We start from the raw sequence: 21,813 nt of genomic DNA on the forward strand, positions 1-21,813 counted from the left end.
AGAAAGACAGCAACAGGACACAGATGTTAAAAGAACAATGTACAAAACAGCAAAAACACAATATCTAATATAGACAATTATGTGTGTACAGGTCTGATATGTGCAAATTTGAAATGAAAAAATAAATAAAAAATAAATAATGTATAATAGAGTTGTGTGTTCCGCGTTTATTATTGAGTGTTCATGAGATGGATTGACTGAGGGAAGAAACTGTTCCTGTGTCTGGTCGTTCTCGGTAACAGTTCAAAGAGGGAGTGTGCTGGATGTGAGGGGTCCAGAGTGATTTTACCAGCCCTTTTGCTCACTCTGGATGAGTACAGCTCTTGGAGGGGAGGGTTGTACCAATGATTCGCTCAGCAGTCCGAACTACCCTCCGTAGTCTTCTGAGGTCAGATTTGGTAGCTGAGCTGAACCAGACAGTTATTGAAGTGCAGAGGATGGATTCAATGATGGCAGAGTAGAACTGTTTCAACAAGTCCTGTGGCAGGTTGAACTTCCTCAGCTGGCGAAGGAAATACAACCTCTGCTGGGCCTTTTTCACAATGGACTCAATGTGATTGTCCCACTTCAGGTCCTGAGAAATTGTGGTACCCAGGAATCTGAATGACTCCACTGCAGTCACAGTGCTGTTCATGATGGTGAGTGGGGGGAATGCAGGAGGGTTTCTCCTGAAGTCCACAATCATCTCCACTGTTTTGAGCGTGTTCAGCTCCAGGTTGTTGAGACTGCACCAGACAGCCAGCTCCTTAACCTCCTGTCTGTAAGCAGACTCGTCACTGTCCTGGATGAGGCCGATCAGTGTGGTGTCGTCTGCAAACTTCAGGAGCTTCACAGAGGGGTCTTTAGAGGTGCAGTCATTTGTGTAGAGGGAGAAGAGCAGTGGGGAGAGAATGCAGCCCCGAGGAGCTCCAGTGCTGGATGAGAATTTACCAAGCTTTATTAACTGCTGCCTGTCTGTCAGGAAGCTGTTGATCCACTGACAGACAGAGGTGGGGACAGAGAGCTGTGTCAGTTTATTCTGAAGTGTGTCCGTGATGATGGTGTTAAAAGCGGAGCTGAAGTCCACAAACAGGATCCTCACATAAGTCCCTGGTCTGTCCAGATGCTGCAGGATGAAGTGCAGTCCCATGTTGACTGCATCATCCACAGACCTGTTTGCTCCGTAGGCAAACTACTTCTGTAGATGAAGCTGGATCACGAATGATTCGGGCGAATATAGATGTATTTATGTAGATCGGGATCAGTGCATTCACTTCAAAGTGAATGTAATGTTAATCCTCTGTGTCTTCAGCGGCTCAGATGTCAGGAGTAACTGACGACTGCTATATTCATTATTACATCCAACAACAAAACCTCAATCGCTTAATTGGAGACGTTCTTGTCTTCCCCTGCACCGGAGCCGGACAGCTCTCAGCTCACTCAGGGTGGGTCTAAGGTAAGACTGTCTTGTCAATCAACTATCGTGGGAGGGGCTTGTACAGAACTACGTCATTCTGACAGGAATCGCAGAACAGCCTGATTTGAGAAAGGGGATTTTAAAATGGAGAAAAAAAAACACTGGGTGGATTTTTATAATTATAGGATGGAAGTGTACACACACTTCCAACACACATTTAAGTTCAAACAACTTGTGAATTTTGCATCCGATGACCCCTTTAAGCAGACATCAGGGAAAATTAAAATGATTAAAAAATGTTTATGAGAAACCCCAAATCCGACCTCAGATCATGATTTAAAGAGAACATTCCCTCTTCTGATCAGCATCCAAAATAACACCATTTTCTTCTTATTAAGTCCTTGTCATTAACTAACTAGCACATTCAGATTATTACACTGAGTGCACTGTTTGTAAATTATGACATAGTGTGTAATAACGGTCCCTCAGACGCCATGCCATCCTCTGATCCCTCTTGCATCATGAGCAAGGAAGTCTGTGAGGGTTTGAGAAGACGAGGTGTGCACAGGAATGCTTGACTGAAGGAGCACCATACTTACATAACTGTCTTCAAGCATGCCTCAGCTGCTCTGGAGGAAGAACAAGCTGTGCTTCACCTGAGGTGGGGGTCTGCAGAGTGAAAACAGCCTCATCTATGGGTCTCAACCAGTTAACACTTCATCACCATAAAATTAACTTATTCACAGAGTGCATTACAATTGCCTGTGCCCTGAAGATCTGAAAAGTACTGTAAGTACTGAGAATAAAAAAAAAAAAACAACGTCAGACAGTCGGTGTTTCGAATTGATAACTCTGTTTACTACTAGGTGAACTGCAAAAATTATTTTCGGTCCCTCTTTATATTAGGTGGCCTTAACTAGTATGTTCTTACATTTAAATTTATAATTTGATACAATGCACTTTTTGCATACATACATGTATTTACATTGTCCTTATATTTAAAAAAAATAAATACCTGCATGTAATTAATTTCTGTAATTACATTTATAATGACACTGTTGACTCATTCCTTTCCTTAACCCACCCTTAACCTACCCATCCCACCAAACCTGTCCCTAACTTTACCTGTATCCCACCTCAAGCAGCAGTGTTTTGCAATACAATACAACAAGAAATTTAATATGAATTTGCAATGCAATATGAACACAATAAGTACTTCTTTTTTTGATGTACTTCATAGTAATTAAGGCCACCTAATATGAAGTGGGACCTTCTTTTGATCTTTAATTTTATCTGGTTTTCAAGTAAAAACTACTGGTAAGACTTTATAATGACTGCACATGAATAATCACACACTGATACCTGAATTAACATAATTTAACCAGAACTAATGATTACTGAAGGCAGGAACTAATCACGAATCAATGAAAAGCTATTCTTCTGGAGTCATATAGATTCGTGTATCAATAATGGAAGCCTTAAATACATGTTAGTACACGTGAGATAGTTGCATTAATTAACATTTGTGGTAAACAAAATCAGTCACACTGTAAGAAAGAATGAGAATTTTTGACTTCGAATTACTGTAAGTTTTGCCATCTGCAGCTTCATCATAAATATCTATGGATGTCAAAGTATTAGTTCACCATTATTTACAGGATCCTCGTTATCGAGTGTAGAAAATACTAACACAAATAACCAGTAATTTGATCTCAGTCTGATTTGTGTGATTCTCTTTCCCTTTAACCTCACTCTACTGCAGCTTATACACAGTTTAATAGAAACTATAAATATAAAATCCCCCCAAAATGTTGGAACGACTATATATAATATTTACCATGTATGTATCAGGGAAGTACACCTACTGTAAAATAAAGTGCTACCAATGTTTCTCATAGGGACGTAAGTTATTTTCATCGCTTACAGGAGTAGTTGGTGATTTCATTGCCGTCCGAATCCAGAATGTCAGTGTACTTCGCTGTAATTTGCACTCATATTTATTTCTAAAATGCTGGAACAATATTTTATAACTGCTCCACCACAGCGAATGTGAGCAGAAAGAGAAGAAAAGCATGTAAACAGTTGAAATGGGTCTTTATTATGGCAGCAGCAAGTATGCAATACAGTTTTAAAATGTATATTATATACAGTTATAAATATAACTATATCGCATATATACAGCTATAACACATCTATTTAAACAGGAGATTTAAATAATCAAATAATAAATAGGATTATATATTCTAAAATATGCTTGGAATAATAAGAATACATTTAACATAAAATCCTTCTAAATCTTTCTTACTGATCTTCGGACACGAAGAACCTGCCATCAAGTAATTTTTTAATACATTTTACACAATAATAAGAAAAAAAGATAAATAAAATGTTAAAATAATTTTTTTATTGTGTGTTATTGTGCTTTTTTTTTTAACTTTATCAAAATAACCCAACTGCAGTTTGATTGAGATTAATTGGAATGCACAATGAAACAACTTGTTATCTGTTTTTTCAAATGCACTCTTCATATATTTATAGAAATATGTCAACAATCGCCTATCCCAACTGCACCTGACTCTGCAGTCTGGCATGGCTGCCTCGTCATTGCCAAGGTTTTTGGCATCAGCATGACATAAGAGTAAGTTTGGCCACATTCGGACACATTTCTAACCAGTGTGCATCTCGTGGTGAGCACAGCTATAGATGTCTGTGACTGGCACGGAGACCTGGAGGACAAAGCATCCATGATACTGCAGCAAAGGCCAGTCGATTTTCCTTCTGTCAGTTTTCATCGACTCGTGTTGCTGCTGTGAAACAAAGGTTGTTGCACTGGGTGAGGGATGTAATTCGTCTCCTAGTATTTCAGCTCATTACTCAGAGTGTTGCTTCTTCTCAGGCATTATCTAAGGGTGTGTCTTTGGAGGACAGTTGTCTGATTTGATTCACTTTTGTCAGATTTTATACTGCGGACATGGATCCGATGCCTGGCTCCCTCCTGTTCGAACAGGTGCCAGTTCATATTCCTCTATTTATCAGTGGTCTGGTGCTGTGGCGTAGTGTTCCCATTGCACTAGCTACTGACACAGCGTCTCGTTCCCTACTCAGGGTTACCCTTGGAAAACAAGGCAAAAATATGCATCAAGCAAATTAAAGCAACAGAAATGACCAAAATGGATAGATTTCTTTTATCTTTTATTGTATGACTAATGAAGATAATCAAATTCTACAGGGCCATAACATTTAAGAAAGCAAACCTTTACAAAGACGACTTCCCAGTGTACAGTACAGAATAAATCATACTTTGGCTCTGGACTTGTGCACATTGCTGTTTGTGTCTATGAGCGTTTATGCACGTGTTCATCCTTCGAGTTAGTAGTTACTTCAAATTTTGCCAAGCACAAATGTAGTTTTTTAATTACAGTGTGTGTTGGATTACTTCAGTACATTGCAAAATAAAAAATTAAACCACTTTCACAATCTGGTATGCATATGAAATGCTATAATCTCCCATAAAACAAATAACGAAAAAATTACAAGTTTTTAATCCATAGCACAGGTCATCAAAAATATATATTATTAGATGCAACAAAACAATCTAAATATATCTATTATTTGTGGTGTATATAATATAATACACTAACTGAAAGATTCTTTTCAATCTATCCATCCATCTTTTCTTTTCTTTATTGCCACATTACCCTGTCTTTAAAATGGATTATTCCAGATCGGAACCTCGCGTCCTTACATGCTTTCAGAATGACAAACAGTCCCACAGATAAATAGGGTGAACAGTTCGTAAATGACTTTTTTACAATATATATTGGAAACGACAGTGAGGAGGGGTGAGAGAGAAGCTAATTAATATGGTTCAGAGCTATCCTTGCATAGCACAAAGCTGACTACATAAATATTAAATATGCCTATAAATGTGCAAAATGCGTAACAAGAGGTTGGTACAAACAAAATGTTGCATCTTTACAACAAGTATCATCATGGAAAATGTGTGTATGTGTGTATATATATATATATATATATATATATATATATATATATATATATATATATCTCAATGAACACATAATTTTCCTGCATTCACAAAAGTCTGTCTCCAGAGGAATCCACGCCTGTGCATTTGCATACTGTTTCACACATATCCCAGAGTAAACTTTCAGTCGTTGCTCAATCTGGCACAAACTCAGCAAACTCTAGATACCGTCAAAAATGTCTTTGTGAAGATCAAAGAATAAAATAAAGAGGGGTAACGTGACATTTATCTGCATCACATAGTCCAGATAATGCGACAGAACGTTTCTGATCCAGTGGCATACCCCAAAAACATCTGTTTCAATCTTTTGTGTATTCATTATTAAAAAAAAAAGAAAAAAAAGTGCATTTTAAACACGAAGTAACAAATCGACAAAACTGCCAAGAGTACTGCCAACTTATAAGAGCATCTTATTTCAGGCATTCATAAACATACCAAGTCAAATTGATCAGAATGGTGTGCCTTTTATCACTTCCGTCACAAAAAAGCCCTTACTAACCTATATTGCTACATCAAAGTAAAGTATGATAATGTCAAAGTTCCTCATTTAAGATTTTTTTTCTCTCAGTCCAAAAATAGAGAGGATACTCTTTTTAAGTTTGGTTTCTTTTCAATAGGTGCTTGAGGAGCAACTGACATGCCACAAACATAAACAATTTGGCATTGATATAGCACTACAAGACATATTTATATGTAGAACAGTGTATTCACATACATGGCTAATCGCTAGACATGTCTTCTTTTAGTTTTCATTAACGAGCAGTGACAAACATGTCTGTAATGGGATATATGTTCACTATGGCATGTGAGACAAAAGGCAGTGTGGCTGATACTTTCTTCAGTGATGTTTTTGAAAGGTTGCCCATATCTAATTCAAAGAAACAAGGAGAGCACCTTCTTAAGTACCCTCTTAACTTGCAAATATATACAAGGCACTACTCTTGATTCGCTCTGACTTGTTCACTTTAAGTGATGCTAGCGAGTAGCAGCACAGAAGTGATAACCCTAGTGCCATCATTCTTATATCCCATGTGAGCACGCCACAATTTCTCTTTCAAAAAGTGTCTACCAAAATAAATAAAGAGTATTTTAATGCTAAATATAAAATTGCATTCCGACACCAAGACAGACGTTTACATTCTTTCTATCTACTTTAGTCCCTCCTTAAAAACTCTTTATACTAGTTTTCACGTATATCATCAAAAGGTAAATCAAAACTACTGTCTAGTGAATCTAGAAAAAAAAACATAAATAAAAATAAAATACCCGAATTCCCTTGATGATCTGCGCAAATCGAAACAATGCACTCTCTCTCTGTCGAGCACTGAGTTTGTACCTTGTAGTTACATTTAGCAAAGCTCAAAATTAATATCGACATCTCTAAGATTTTATAATATTTACATGAAAACAAAATACATAGTATGCTTTATGATATACACATTAATCTTTTCTCTACGCTTTTTATATCCATGAGTAAATGATTGTTTTTTTTTTTGTTTTTTTCCCGCTGAGACATGTTTTATTGCTGTTAATGGAATCCTAGTAGAATATAAGGTCAAATAACAGAAGATCCAGAACACAGGCTAAAGAGAAAAAACAGAGGAACACATGACCGTTTAAATCAAGCTGTTAACTGGGTATAGAAAGCTTCACCCATGCAAACTTATTCCATGTACATTGCTAGTGTAATGCAAAAACATATTTTATGTTAAACGAATCTTAAAAGAACAGTTCACCCCGGTTTTGTTTTTTTTGTAATTTCACCCTCATGTTGTTTTAAACCTGTCTGCTGTTTCTGTCTGTGTTTTTTCTGCTGAAACACAAAAGTAGAAGATTGTTCAGAATGTTTACACATACAATAACACAATCAGCACATATGTCCAAAAACAAAAAAGACGATGAAAGCGCCATAAAATTACTGCATACAACATCTATATTTCTATGTGGTAGCTTCAAGTGAGGAACACATCAGAAGGCTTGGAATAAAGTGTGTGATTTGCATGGACTACTTTTACGCTAAACTGCCATTATAACAAAGTGTCTCCTTTTGTGTTCAACAAGAGCATACAGGATTGGAACAACACGAGGGAGAGTATTTTGTGAAATAATCTTTTTGTGTGTGTGTGTGTGTGTGGGGGGGGGGGGGGGGGGGGGGTAACTATTCTCTAAGGAAGGGAGTTTTAAACTATAATTCTATGTGCATTTGCAGAATAGCATTTTCTCAGTTCTGATATACTGTGTCTGTTTGTTTATATAGTATGAGTTTCCTTCCAGTGCAGTGGTTTGTACATAATACAGTCCCTCTCTTTATCATATAGGAAGATACAGTATGTTACATATGTCGACACAAACTTGAAAGTGGGAGCGTGACTATCATTGAAACAAACTGTTTTGTTTCACTTTTTTTGTTATTGTTTAGAAAACATAAGAAAGAAAAGAAAAAATAAATAAAGAAAGAAAACCCAAGGAGATAGAATTAGTGTGGTTGCAGGGCGCCCTGTAATTTGGGTTTTTTATTCAAGTAAGTTGCCCAATACACTAAGTTAAAGGTTCCGAAGAGCAGCGGGAAGGCTATTCTGGCGATCCTGTCGATCTTGCTCACGCTGTTGAAGGTCTTCTTGGCCTCGGGAGCTTTGGGTTTTGGCTCTTCCTTGGGCTCGGTTGGCGGAGGGGGGGCACTTTTAGCAATAGTTGCCAAACCAGGGTCTCTGGCAATGTTCGGAGCAAATGTCGTCGCCGTCGCGGCCGTGTAGGTGTTGTTTTTTTTCAGCAATGGCTCCTTCTTCTTCTTTTGCTGTAAAGGAGGTCAACGGGAAACATGTCATCAGCTCTTACTATTGCGGGTATTGCTGATACCTAACTATAGCCATACACAGCCATATCACCCTGCAGCCCAAGACCGGTTGCCCACTGAAGCTAAGCAGGGTTGAGCTGGTCAGTACCTGGATGGGAGACCTCCTGGAAAACTAGGTTGCTGTTGGAAGAGGTGTTAGTGAGGCCAGCAGGGGGTGCTCACCCTGTGGTCTGTGTGGGTCCTAACACCCCAGTATAGTGACGGGGACACTATACTGTAAAAAGCACCGTCTTTCAGATGAGACGTTAAACCGAGGTCCTGACTCTCTGTGGTCACTAAAAATCCCATGGCACTTCTCGTAAACAGTAGGGGTGTAACCCCGGTGTCCTGGCCAAATTCCCTCCACTGGCCCTTATCAATCATGGCCTCCTAATAATCCCCATCCACTTGATTGGCTCTATCACTCTCTCCTCTCCACCTGTAGCTGGTGTGTGGTGAGCGCACTGGTGCCGTTGTACTGTGGCTGACGTCGCATCATCCAAGTGGATGCTGCACACTGGTGGTGGTTGAGGAGAGACCCCCACATGATTGTAAAGCGCTTTGGGTGTACAGCAATACACAATAAAGCGCTATATAAATGCATCATTCATTCATAGCGTCATTGAGCGTCATTTCTTCATAAAATGTGCTACAAATGAACGAAAGACTATATACAGATACTATAATGATCTTATATTTTAATGAAAACAACTACTGTACATGATCTTCTCATATTTATACGGCTTTGACCAGTCGATGTCGCCAGCGTAATTATTAATTATTAGAAGAAAATGTCTCATTAGTATGAAAAACTCAATCATTATGAGACATTATGTGAAAACTTCCAATTTTTACAAGATACTAAATTATGGTACACTTCTTTGTTATATTTAAAAACAAAAACAAAAAAAACATTACATTAATTCACAATTGTGAGAAATGTTATTGTATATGAGAGGTTGAGTCAGAATTATGGTAAAATTTCTCATTATTACTATAGTAAGTCATTACAATTCATAGTCATTATGATGAGATGTTAGATCATAATAATATATAATTCATAATAATTTTCTCTAAATTTCACAACATTTAATTGTAATTATAAGAAAGTTTCTCATTATTTTGAAATACAAAGTCATAATTATGTTAATAATTATAATAATATAATTTGTTAATTAAGTTTATTATTATAATAAACTATATTACGTTATTTTATAAGTAATTTTCCTAATATAATATTATAAATGATAATAGTAGTAATAATAAGAATAATAATAATAAACACAATACACTTTCAGTGTACGGAAAACAGTAACTTCAAAATATCATGAAAGTGAGTTTTATGAACAAATCCTTTATTGATCTATGACTAAAACTTTTATTTTAAAACTGAAATGGTTTTACCTTTTCTGGCACCACACTTTTCCCATCCCAGGCGTAACCCCTCTTGGTGAAGTAGTTTACAGTAGCAAACTCAATGAGAGCCGAGAAGACAAAGGCGTAGCAAACGGCGATGAACCAGTCCATGGCTGTGGCATAGGCCACCTTGGGTAGAGAGTTTCTCGCGCTGATACTCAGGGTGGTCATGGTAAGGACAGTGGTCACTCCTGAGGTGGACAAAGCATGAGAAAAGCGCTTGGATTAAACAACTATATGTCAGGTTTTAATCAATCAGCCAGAAAACAAAATAGTGTTTAATAGTGTTGGGCCCCTTTTGTCTTCAGAACTGCCTTAACTCCTTATGGCACAGATTCAACAAGGTAAAGGAAACATTCCTCAGAGATTTGGGTTCATATTTAAATGCAACCCAGGCTAATTGGAAATACTAAATACCTTTCTGCAACAAGTCAAGTCACCTTTATTTATATAGCGCATTTAACAGTACAGACTGAGTCAAAGCAACTTTCCAATATCAAAATAGGAAAATAGTGTGTCAATAATGTAAAATGACAAGATCAAACACTAAATTTTCAGTTAAAGGCATTTCATTATTGAATTTATTGTTATTACGTACCTTACTGCACGTTTCGCGGCAGTTTCAAAGTGAAACGTCCAGTGAGTGGTGCTAAAACTTGGCCCTGGCACAAGTTGATATAGGCATGTTTTGCTGTGTTTTTATTATGTTGCTTCAGGTACGTATTGCGGCGGTTCATAATTCAAGTATCCGAGGAGTGTTGTTAAAAGTCAATGATCTATTGTGTTGGAAATATCCCTTACACCAAACCCAACCCTAAACCTACCCGATAGTGTTAACTGGGGATGCACAATATTATCGGACCAATATTGGAATCGGCCGATAATGGCTTTAAATGTAAATGTATGCTTCTAGAGCAATGGCCTCCACAGCCACCCAATTTCTGTCCTCAGTATCTTTCTGAGTGTTCATTTCCGCTGTTCCATAGATGATCTAATAATTCATTAGCATACTCTGTCACCAATTCAATTCAGAGATAATTTATACCGACCTACTTGAAGTACAAAGAACTGCTGAGAGCTTTTTCTGTTTTGTGACCGTTTCCTCAAAGAGAGCTCCTGTAATGAGGCAAGATCTGCAGTAGACAATGTACTCAGTTCTCTAGACAGCGTTTCTATAAATTTTAGAACACATTTTCAGTGTGAGCAGTGATGGCTGGCAAACATTCGTTAGTATGAATTGTGTGTCCTGTTGAATGTAATTAAACTGAAATTGTAGTGCATATTTTATTACTGCTATCACTTCTGCCCAATACGTGCCTAAACCTTCATCCTGAAGTCTGATCCTTTTGGCAAACACTGATTCTCATCGCTCATTAACAATGTTTATTATCTGTTCTTAAGCTACAAAAGTAAAACCAGAGAAATGTAACCCCAAATTGCTGTTTGCTTTCATGTGACAAACATGTCAATAAGGTATCTTTGGTACTTCAGTACTATTCACAATAAAACTAGCTAAATATTTAGGGCAGATTTTAGCAAAAGTGTCCATGTGAAATGATAATCACAGTTATTCCACATGCTGTAAAGATACACCCAATGGCAAAGCTCTAATTAGTTTAGTAAGCATGGTTATTAAAAATTTCCACTCCTCTTGTTTGAATACTGAACATTTGTTAAGATGATCTGTATCTTTTCACAACATTTTCCTTGACACACACAACAGGATAGGAGCCAAATTAAGGAACAATGAATAATGATATTGCAACAAAAATGAAATTAACTCTCAAAGGTGTTCAGTAATGTTGTTAGGGAAAGAAAGCCTGTGGAGACTATAAATGATGGAGAAAAAAGAAGAGCTCATTTTCTTTTTGGCAAGCATGCAATATAGCAATAAAATGTCAATAAAATTATTAAGTTTTCTTTCTTTCTTTTTTTTTTTTTGATCCACAAAGGGGGAGACACGAGAAAAAGGTTTTCTGTTTGGTGAAATTTATTAATAATATATATATATATATATATATATGGAATTTCCATACTACTCTCAGAATTGCATGGTGAACTTGTACTTTATCTGTGGTGTTGAAGACTACTTCTTAAAAGGGCCTTTTCAGTAGCTTTGTTTTGTTGTAATTTGAGTTACGGCTGTTTTGAGTAATTTAGCCATTTCTCTTTCTCTCTACACTGACAATATTAAGCTTACAGTTCTGTGTCTCAACAATGTTATCCTGGTCTTGAGACCTTTCCAGCAGCAATATGAACCTTCTCTCTGGTTTAATTTGCTTCGAAACCCCCAGGTCTCCAGAGTAATACCTTCAGCACATTATGTTCAGCCTTGTGCTGCTGCTTCTGTGATATACAGGTAGTTCCTCCTATGGACCCATAATACTGGTCATCATTTTCCTTTAACATCATATTCTTGTGACATTACTGACATCTTTACACCCACATAAACCACACTATCGGCATTATGTCTTGTTATATATCAAGTTATGGAACTGCAGGGCCGTTTATCAGTCTGTTTTGCTATCATACAGATTTACACCATTGTCTTTTAAAGGGATAACTCACCAAAAACAATGAAAATGTACTCATTATCTACTCACCCTCATGCTGTCCCAAAACTGACTTTCCAAAATGACACAAAATGACTTATAATTGTGCTATTATAACCGCTACATATACAACTCATTATATACACTATACACACTTTAAAAGAGACAGACATGTAGATGTTTGTGAAAGATGTTTTCTCTGTTTTGGAGGGAAGAATATTTTAAAATTATACCCTATTGCGTCAAAATTTGTTAATACTTTACTATAGTTAGGGGTGGATAATTTTAGCAGCTGTTTATTATTCATGCAACAATGCAACAATACATATTACTATTCTAGTTTTTATTAATAACCATTGCTATATAGCTGATAACATTGTCTAGTGCACTTATGAATGTTTTTAGCATGATTTGTGAAAATTTAACTACTGTACTGAATGACATAGCATAGACTTCTTCATGGCTAGTGTTTGTGTATTTAATTTCATTCTGTAACCTACTTGTTCTACAGATCTGTGTACTAGTGTTAAATACTACTGTTTCTGACAGCGTTGATAACGTTTCTGAAAGATAATATCATTATATTTTTTAGCGTTTGTCTTACCGAATGCAATAACCTGGTACAAGCTGATGTTTACATTTTAAGCCTTTCTTGGCCGATTCCGATAACGTTCCGATAATATCGTAATATCGATAATATTTATTCAGGTATTAAGTGAATACTTGTCAATACAACACTTGTCAAGGTTGCTCATATGAGATGTAGTTCAGTTTCATGAATCAAGATGTTGTTTCTTTACCAAAAGTGGCAAAAAGAGACAAGTGACAGATAACATTCCTCAAGATGATGCACTATAAAGCTGACATTATGGGAATACCCTTCAGTTGTGATGACTGTCTGAAGCTCAATGAGATTTTTATCCTAGTTCATAAGCTGATGGCATTAACTCGCCATCAGTGCCTCACCCATCACTTCTCAGATATGTTTTCTTCAGGAAAACAGTTTATCTGCCCATGCAGCAACTAATTTTAAGTGGAGTTTATGTTGCTTTAAAGTGGAACACAATGCTGTTTCTTTTTGAGAATGGAGAAAGCTTGGCCCGTCACAATGGTTCTGCTTATTTACTTTCATCTTGTAATCTGAGGAGTTTGGCAGTGTGCAAATGATGCTCTTCCAAGTGTTCAGGATGCACGGACCGATTTGTTGCTTCAGGCTATCAAAATTTGGCTTGTGAAGTTAATTGCTCCATGGCTGATTCTGCTCTGTCTGCTCTGTGGTGGTTTGTACATGATACTGGGATTTGCATTTGGGGAATAAGTTCACCAGTTCCAGTTCTTCCATTAGGCCTGGCCTTATCACCTTGTGTCTTCACAAAGAACATGGACACTGCTCTGCTAATATGTGTTTCTAATTACCTCAAGGATTAGCTGAGTTTAGCACAGTCTGAGAATTTGTATTTGGAGTATTTGGAGAGTTTGGAAAATTTTGGAATACTGTTCTCGATCACCTACAGAGGCCGGGTCTAAGACTATGTCTTCAGAAGAGTGTTTTGTATTCTTGGGAGTGGAACTGAACTCACGAACGATGCAGGAGTGATTAGCAGGGTTTCCATCCAAAGTTGTGAGTTTAACTTATGTGCAAATTTGAAATATTGCATATACCATTTGCGAATAAGCACTGTTTCCATTCAATGAGTCAAAGAGAACAAAATCATCACTATCTGGTAAACTGGCACTATATATCACTAAGAAAAGTTGGAGAAGCCACTGAATATAATAATGTTCATATATAATGAGTAACTTGCGCCTCAGAGTGAGCAGACGAAATACAATAAATGTGGTCATTGCTTTCAGAGGTGGATGCCTGCTGTTTGGGAATGCAGTCATGTAACAGTTCTGGGAGGCAATTATACAGAAATACTTTGATAACAGACTTTGCTCGAGCATTTCAGAACGTCCAAAACATTTCAGAGGCTGTGGAACGAGATCGTTCCCTCTTAGTCTGGCTTTGCCGTCCCATAGTGCAAAGTCACATGACTTTTTTGATGCGCATGGAGGATCTACTTGGCAAATGCATTTCCATCTCCCATTATTCGCATTATCCCTTTTTTGCACAAGTCAAAAACCACCTCAAGCAACTGTAAAAAAATTTTTGCGAATTAAGGGATTTTTATTTGAAATTTGGAGTGGCAAACCCAGCCTGCGGTGATGCGGTTTGATGATCTCGCATGTCACATAAACAGCTTTGAGATGATGTAGGACTTTCAAGCTTTGAGCTATTTCCTATCAGACATTCGAGACTGTCATGTTGTTGTCAGGATGGACAAAGTGTCAGTAGTCTCACATATAAACTGTCAAGGGAAAATGCATTCACACCCTATGTGGAGATTAGCGTGGCCCATTCTTCTTTGGGTGCAGAACAAGTTTCTGTCACTAAGATCGCTTTGCTTCAAACATCTTCTGCTGGTGGGGCTCTCTTATTAGTTCTGGACTTTCATCAGAAATCACGCAGCTATTTGTGTCATAGTGCAAAGAGCACAATCTGGATCCAGTCACTGCCATGTCTTGTGGTTGGGCCCTAGTTACACGTACTGCTATTTCATACAGTTATTTGTTAACGAATTGGATTCTCATGCTTAATATGCCCGAAGTTTAAAAAAAATGTTTTGGACGTGTGACAGAGTATTTCTGTGCCAAATACACTCTTTCTGGGTTCGTATAAGTTTCGGGAAGTTTTTTTTTGAGAATGGTTCTTCATGACGTCATGAAGGGAGGAATTCCTTGTTTGGGCATTACTCCCGGAAGAGAAAACATATCGACCAGAGCGAGAGCAAGAGCTGCCCATCAACATCATAGGCAGCGCTGCACAGGACTTAATCGAGAAGAATGCCTCCACAGAAGTGTGTTTTTGGTTTTAAGGGAAAGATAACCTTGTTTAGCTTCCCAAAGAAGCCAGCGATATGTGAACAGTAGATGCAGTTTGTTTTTCCGGGGCAGCAATGGAGTTTCGCAAGTGTGCTTGTTTTTTCCCATCATTTACTGTGACAAATGTTTTATAAACAAGGCCCAGTTCGACGTTAGATTTGCACATCATCATCAAATCGTAAAGCTGTATCTTTCTTTAATAAATCTGATAAAACTAAATACTCTTTGGAGATATGAAGGATGCAGTACTACTCTATAGTTACTCAAGATTAACATGAGATTGGGTGAAACTGTGTGTTATGTCCCCTTTAATGTAGATGTCCAGATTTGCTACTAAACATTGCTCCAACTGATGGTGTTGCTTTGGGGAGGGAAACACTTGTTCCTTGTTTCATGTAAGACGATACAATTGAGACCTTTCCAATATGCATGTGTTCCATCACATGACTACAAGGTTTAACAGGGCCTCTATATGAACTGCTGGAGTCAGATTTGGAGAGAATTTTTACTCTTAAGAAGGTTTGGTTCTTGGCCTTGGTCTAGAGCGTTTCTATAGTGTCAGCTACTGACATAGCTTCTCGTTTTCTACTCAGGGTACCAGGGTTACATGTAATGGAGATGTTTGGTTTTGATAGATTGAAGAGTTGTTGAGATAGAGCCTCTCATCCAAGTTTGACTCGACACAGTGAACAGACATTAATATGAAAATTATGGTGACTCCAATAATGGGCCAACAGCTGTAATGCAGGGCAGGATACTGGAGAGGCCTCCAGGGAGGATCAGGGGTCTCGGACGGCCATGGCGGATCAGGGGAGTCCGGGAGCCATGGCGGATCAGGGGATTTCGTGGCCACTATGGCCATGACTCTATGCCCCCCCCCCCAAGTTCACCTCAGGGGGGGGTTCTGGAGGGACGGGCTCTGTAGGGCGCTTGGAAGGCGCAGGCTCTTGGGGTCGCTCTGGAAGTGCGGACTCTAGGGGGCGATTTGGAAGAGCAGAGCTGGATGGAACCAACGGAGATGACGGAGAGCTGGATGGGACCAGCGGAGACGAAGGAGAGCTGGACGAGACCAGCGGAGACATAGGAGAGCTGGAGGAGACCAGCGGAGACACAGGAGAGCTGGACGGGACCAGCGAATTCAAAGGAGGGCTCATGCGAGGAGCTGGCACTGGATGGCGCTTGTGAGGAGCTGGCACTGGATGGCGCTTGCGAGGAGCAGGCACTGGAGGCCAAGACATCCCTTCATATATGACCAGTACTTCAATAGTGGTGGTCTTTTCAGGAAGGGATTCTGGCAGATTTGCCATATTTTCTGCAGGTGGGCTTGCCATACTCTCTGCAGGCATGCTAGGGTGAGCCGCAGACGGCAGCATCGATCTCCTGCGAACGGCGAGCTTGGGAGAGCTGCGGATGGCAGCGTCGATCTACCGCGAACGGTGGACTTGATTGAGCCACGGACGGCGGCAACGATCTCCCGCAAAAGGCGGGCCTGGGTGAGCCGCGGATGGCAGCATCGATCTCCCACGAATGGCGGGCTTGGGAGAGCTGTGTATGGCGGCGTCGATCTCCCACGAATGGCGGGCTTGAGAGAGCAGCGGACGGCGGTGACGATCTCCCGTGAACGGCGGGCTTGGGTGAGCCGCGAACGGCAGCCGGGATTTGCCCGCGAACGGCGGGCTTGGGTGAGTGGGAGTGACGACTTCCAATGTCGCGGAGAGGGCAAAAAGGCAAACGAAAAACTTGGAAAAAACGGCGAAAACAAAATGGGGGAAGGGCGCCACTCACTTCTTTTGTTGGCCTGCTGTTCTTTCAGGGTGCGCGGAGAACGGAGGAGCGAGGAGACGTAGGGATTCTTTAGAAACACAAATCTTTAATATCAAACGTAGAAGACATTCAAGGAAGACATTTAACAGCAGACACGGAACCAAGGAAGAAAATAGGACTTATACTGACAGAGGAGACAAAGGAGCAAACAAGATGATTAATACCAAACAGGTGCATGGAATAAACGATGATAACTAATGACATAACAAACCAAATAAGGGCAAAATGGAACTAAACGGGAACACACACGTGACAACAGTCAAGCTACCCAGCAAGAACTAAGGCACAGACAGCTCTCAGATGCATCTTTTAACGTTTGTATGAAAACGCTTGGGAATCCAAAGTGCCCAGTCAGGAGACTTAATTCAAGGGTAACCCGACCAGCTGACAGAAAAAACTAAATCTCTCCTCTCTGATATATGTTACATAATACATTACACAGACACACAGAATCCTCCTGGCACAGTTTAAAATTTTTAATACTGTTGTGCTCACTGTCAAATTAAGATTTTGCAGTTTGCATGCTTCTCCTAAAAAGCACTAACAATCAATGCATGCAGCCTTTTAATAAAGTATTGAAGAAACTTGAGGACTGAACTAAGCTGTAACTGAAAATGGATGACTTTTTAAGACCAAATAAGAAATTAATGTCGATGTTTGCTAAATTTGAGGAAGATCCCTGAATCATGTTTCTTTCCAAAACCTGCCGACCTAGATGTTGTACAAAGGATTTTTGGGATGTGCTTGAAGCTGAATATATATATATTTGCCATAAGTTAAATATATTAAGGTTCTGCAATATATAAATATATTGCGGAAACTTCATTCCCTGTAGAGCTGCTTTGTAACGATTTGTATCGTAAAAAGCGCTATACAAATAAACTTGAACTTGAACTTGAATATCTCAATCAGAAAGGCATGAATGATGACTTCTAAACAAATAACGAATTCATATATGAATATGCAGTAAATTAAGTCACTCCTTGTGCTTGCTGGATAGCAGGTGAGGCAGGGGACAGCACAATAGTTCTGAAATATCAATGCAATAGTGAATGTGTAAAGTGAACGAATGTAAACTCTATGAGTGAAAATGAGCAAAAAGCCTTATTCTGAAGTGTGTGAGTTTGTCCTGGCAACCAGAAACATTTCACACTGATTTCCTACAAGGGCTGTGCTGAAATGTTGGCTAGAAGCATAGAGATATGCAAATAGAAACCTCATTTGTTAAGGTGTACATATTAGGACATCCTCAGTGTCAATTCACGCAGTTGTACAGTACAGCAGCTGTCATCGAATCTGTTTAAACTGGCAGATCCCTCGACCACTGAACAAGTCTGGAGCAAATGTGTTTTGTGTAACATGTATGCATTAAATTATGAGTAAATGAGGGCTTGGGGCTTGTCTGTTTGTTGGACATGGGTTCAAGTTATTTTTCTCAGTAGCTTTCAAAAAGTGGTGGGGCAAATACAAATAGTGGCTTTGCTTCACACCTTTAACAATTATGCTTGAGGTTCCAGCCTATCCTTTGGGTCACACCTTAGTTTGTGGACCAATTCTCACTATTAACTACAACTTTTGTGTCAATAAACATGCTAATAAGCAACTAGTTAATAGTGAGAATTAGTGCCTAAAGTGATACCGTACTTTGAATAACTACAAAGATATGTTACAGAATTACATTACAGAATTCACTGTAATGAGTTAAATGACAGTGGATGAGCATTTTTATGTAAATGTATATATATATATATATATATATATATATATATTTATGCTCACTAGAGTAGTATGTCTTTGCAGCATGCTAATATCAAACTCTCTGGTCTTGTTTGTACAGTGTATGTCCCATGAGGAACCCTGTTTGTGTGGTGCATGGGATTGCTGCCTAGGTAGATTATTCCAGATCAATCATTTATGAGATTGCATTTCAGTTAGGATGCTGCTTTAGAAAGCAGATACCTAGACAGTACAACAGCTCGCTCGATTTGAAGATGTTGGGTTGCTGCAGAGTGACACTAACAGCTCATTGATTGCTTAACTTAAAGATCAATTAGGACACTCACCAAACACAGTTCTGGCGGGGACAGATTCCCTGTTCAGCCAGAAGGACACCTGGGACAGGATCACGGTCATGATGCACGGCAAATATGTCTGGATGACAAAGTAACCGATCTTCCTTTTGAGGTGGAAATGTGTTTTCATGACAACATACTCTCCTGGAAGTGCAAGAGAAAGAGACTTTTTTTAAGATACATTAATTAATGTGTATATTAGAACAGTCAATTAAACATGTTAATTTACCATGGTTCATTATAAAGAAATTAACACAAAATTAACGCAATTAATCATGCTCCCTAACCCGACAGCAGCGGCACAGAATGAGTGAGTCTATTTCACACAGACAAACCTGTTTTCTAAAACTATTTTCTGTCTATGCAAAGATTACTCAACTTCTACAACAGTATCGGTGAAGTATCTTAATTTAGGGACTTTTCTCTGCAAATACTGATATGCAAGATTAATTATAATAAATCTGAACAGATATCATGTAGTTATTTAATTTACCATTTTTTACTCTAACGTATATAATACTGCTTATACAGTATGCATATATTATTATGTCAGATCATGCATTATTCATTCATCACTGCACTGCACGGTTTTTGTTTCATGTTTTCCCGTGGTTTGTCCATATTCACGTGTATGGAAGACATCATGGAGTTTATGCACTTTATGTCTGATGCTGCTATTCTGCACCTGCATTTCCCACATGGGAACAAATCACCATATAGTGCTCTTATGTTTCATATGTGTTTTCATCTGGAAGATGTGATATTTAGAGCATGTGCAGCATGCTACAAAATCATTCCTAGTTGATGTTAGAGCAATTCAGGAGATGCTCATGATTTAGAATGCATATGAATCTGATGTTTATCAGATGGTTTATATGCAAAAATGGTGCTTAAAATAGAACATGCTCTATGATGCTCTTTTTCACATTTCAGTATTGTGCTTATTGAAAAGCAAAGTAGAATTTGTGTTGTAGTCTAAATTAGCTTTCAGTAAACTGCATTTAAAAAACTATGTGGGTCCAGAAACCACAAGTGAAATTAAGTAAAAAAACAATAAAAATAGAGTAAAATATTTAATACAAAAATCTTTTATCACAAATTATATTAACATCCTAATAATTTGAGTGAATAGTACACTACCATAATGTTTTTTTTTTTTACATCAAAACATCAATCTGTCAAAATATTATCATTGAAAGAATTTACTGACTGATAGTGACAAGGTATTTATTGTTTGACAACTAAATCCACCAAATCATATTACTGAAACGGGAGGTAATCCAATGAACAAAGTCACCCACTTTGGACCCTTTTGTTACAGTACCTGTATCAGTTGGCCAATAAAAGAGGGAGCACAATAATTTGCACATCCAAAAGGGAAATTATAAAATCTGGAGCATGCTACTTTGGCTAAACTTACTAAAACATCAAGACAAGTCATATGAACATCCAGTCATATGAACATTCCCTTGTCATTTGAGGTGTAACATTGAGATTGCATAATTAAAATGTTGGGAATGCATATGTAACAGTCTGCAAATTATTTATTTGCCAAACAACTGCAATTTTCTGCAAATCTGAGCCAGTTCCAGAGGGATTCATATGAGCGGATCCACATCAGCTTTGGCATCTGCGCTCTCTTGCTATGAATTGTCATTATTGTTCTGCGTTCTCATTGGTTTGTAGGCATGTTGGTGATTTCACGTGCAATCAGGAAATCAATCCGCAAGCGCAAAAATGTGAATCATTGTAACTGTATATTGGCATGTTTCCTGAAGGAAAGAATTTTGAAAGTTCACTTTTTACAAGTATAATGGCGTCATATTATTATTTATGTAATAGTTACTCATTAAAGGGAAATTTATTTGATGATTTTTATTGTTCAAATTGTTATATATACACACACACACACACATATATATATATATATATATATATATATATACTAGCTTGCTCTATTCTTTTTCTATTCTATCTGTTTTCTTTTTATTTATTATATAATTAAAACAAAACAAACAAACACAAAAAAAAACCTTGCTATGTGTTCTGTGTTAAGCTAACTGAGACTTGTTATAGCACTTGCATAGCATTGCTCTTTTGTTGATTTTGATTGCTTCCATTGTCCTCGTTTGTAAGTTGCTTTGAATAAAAGTGTCTGCTAAATGACAATGTAAATGTAAAATTTATAATTATATATATATATAGGACAATATATATATAGCAGAATAATACTTTGCACATCCACAAGGGAAATGATCAAATCTGGAGCATGCTACTTTGGCTAAACGGTAACACTTTAGAATAGGGAGCACTTATTCACTATTTACTATGACTTTTCTCTCAATAAATTCCTAATTTGCTGCTTATTAATAGTCAGTAAGGTAGTTAAGTTTAGGTAGGATTAGGGATGTAGAATAAGGCATTAATATGTGCTTAATTACTACTAATAAATGGCTGATATTCTAGTAATATGCATGCTAATAAGCAACTAGTTAAGAGACCCTAAAATAAAGTGTTACCGGCTAAACTTACTAAAACATAACCATAGACTTCATTTGTAAACATCAGAGGGTGGAACCACGCACCAGTGCTGGACTGCACCACACCCGAGTCGACCGTCTGTCCCATCAAGTCATACTGGTTGAGCCGAGAGCCGTCGTCAGCCACGACCACAGACTGCGCCGCTCCTCGAGTCCACACATACACCACTTCAGCCCTCGTGTAGGCATCTGACGCAAACAAACAACACA

The 21,813-nt window shown here is 38.2% G+C and overlaps 1 protein-coding gene across 1 annotated transcript in view; it reads right to left on the bottom strand.

The window, feature by feature from the left end:
- Positions 1-6,944: 6,944 nt before the first annotated feature.
- LOC306862781 (gamma-aminobutyric acid receptor subunit alpha-1-like) overlaps positions 6,945-21,813 on the bottom strand; it is a 29,004-nt gene continuing 14,135 nt past the window's right edge. Inside the window, exons 7-10 of the mRNA XM_079405767.1 lie at positions 21,649-21,792; positions 19,055-19,207; positions 9,679-9,881; positions 6,945-8,235 (exon numbers count right to left, since the gene is read on the bottom strand). Of these exons, the coding sequence (XP_079261893.1) occupies positions 7,918-8,235; positions 9,679-9,881; positions 19,055-19,207; positions 21,649-21,792 (818 nt within the window). The 3' untranslated portion in view covers positions 6,945-7,917. The remainder of the gene's footprint in view (positions 8,236-9,678; positions 9,882-19,054; positions 19,208-21,648; positions 21,793-21,813) is intronic.

Source organism: Barbus barbus (assembly GCF_936440315.1).
Source record: "Barbus barbus genome assembly, chromosome: 43".
Classification (NCBI taxonomy): domain Eukaryota; kingdom Metazoa; phylum Chordata; class Actinopteri; order Cypriniformes; family Cyprinidae; genus Barbus; species Barbus barbus.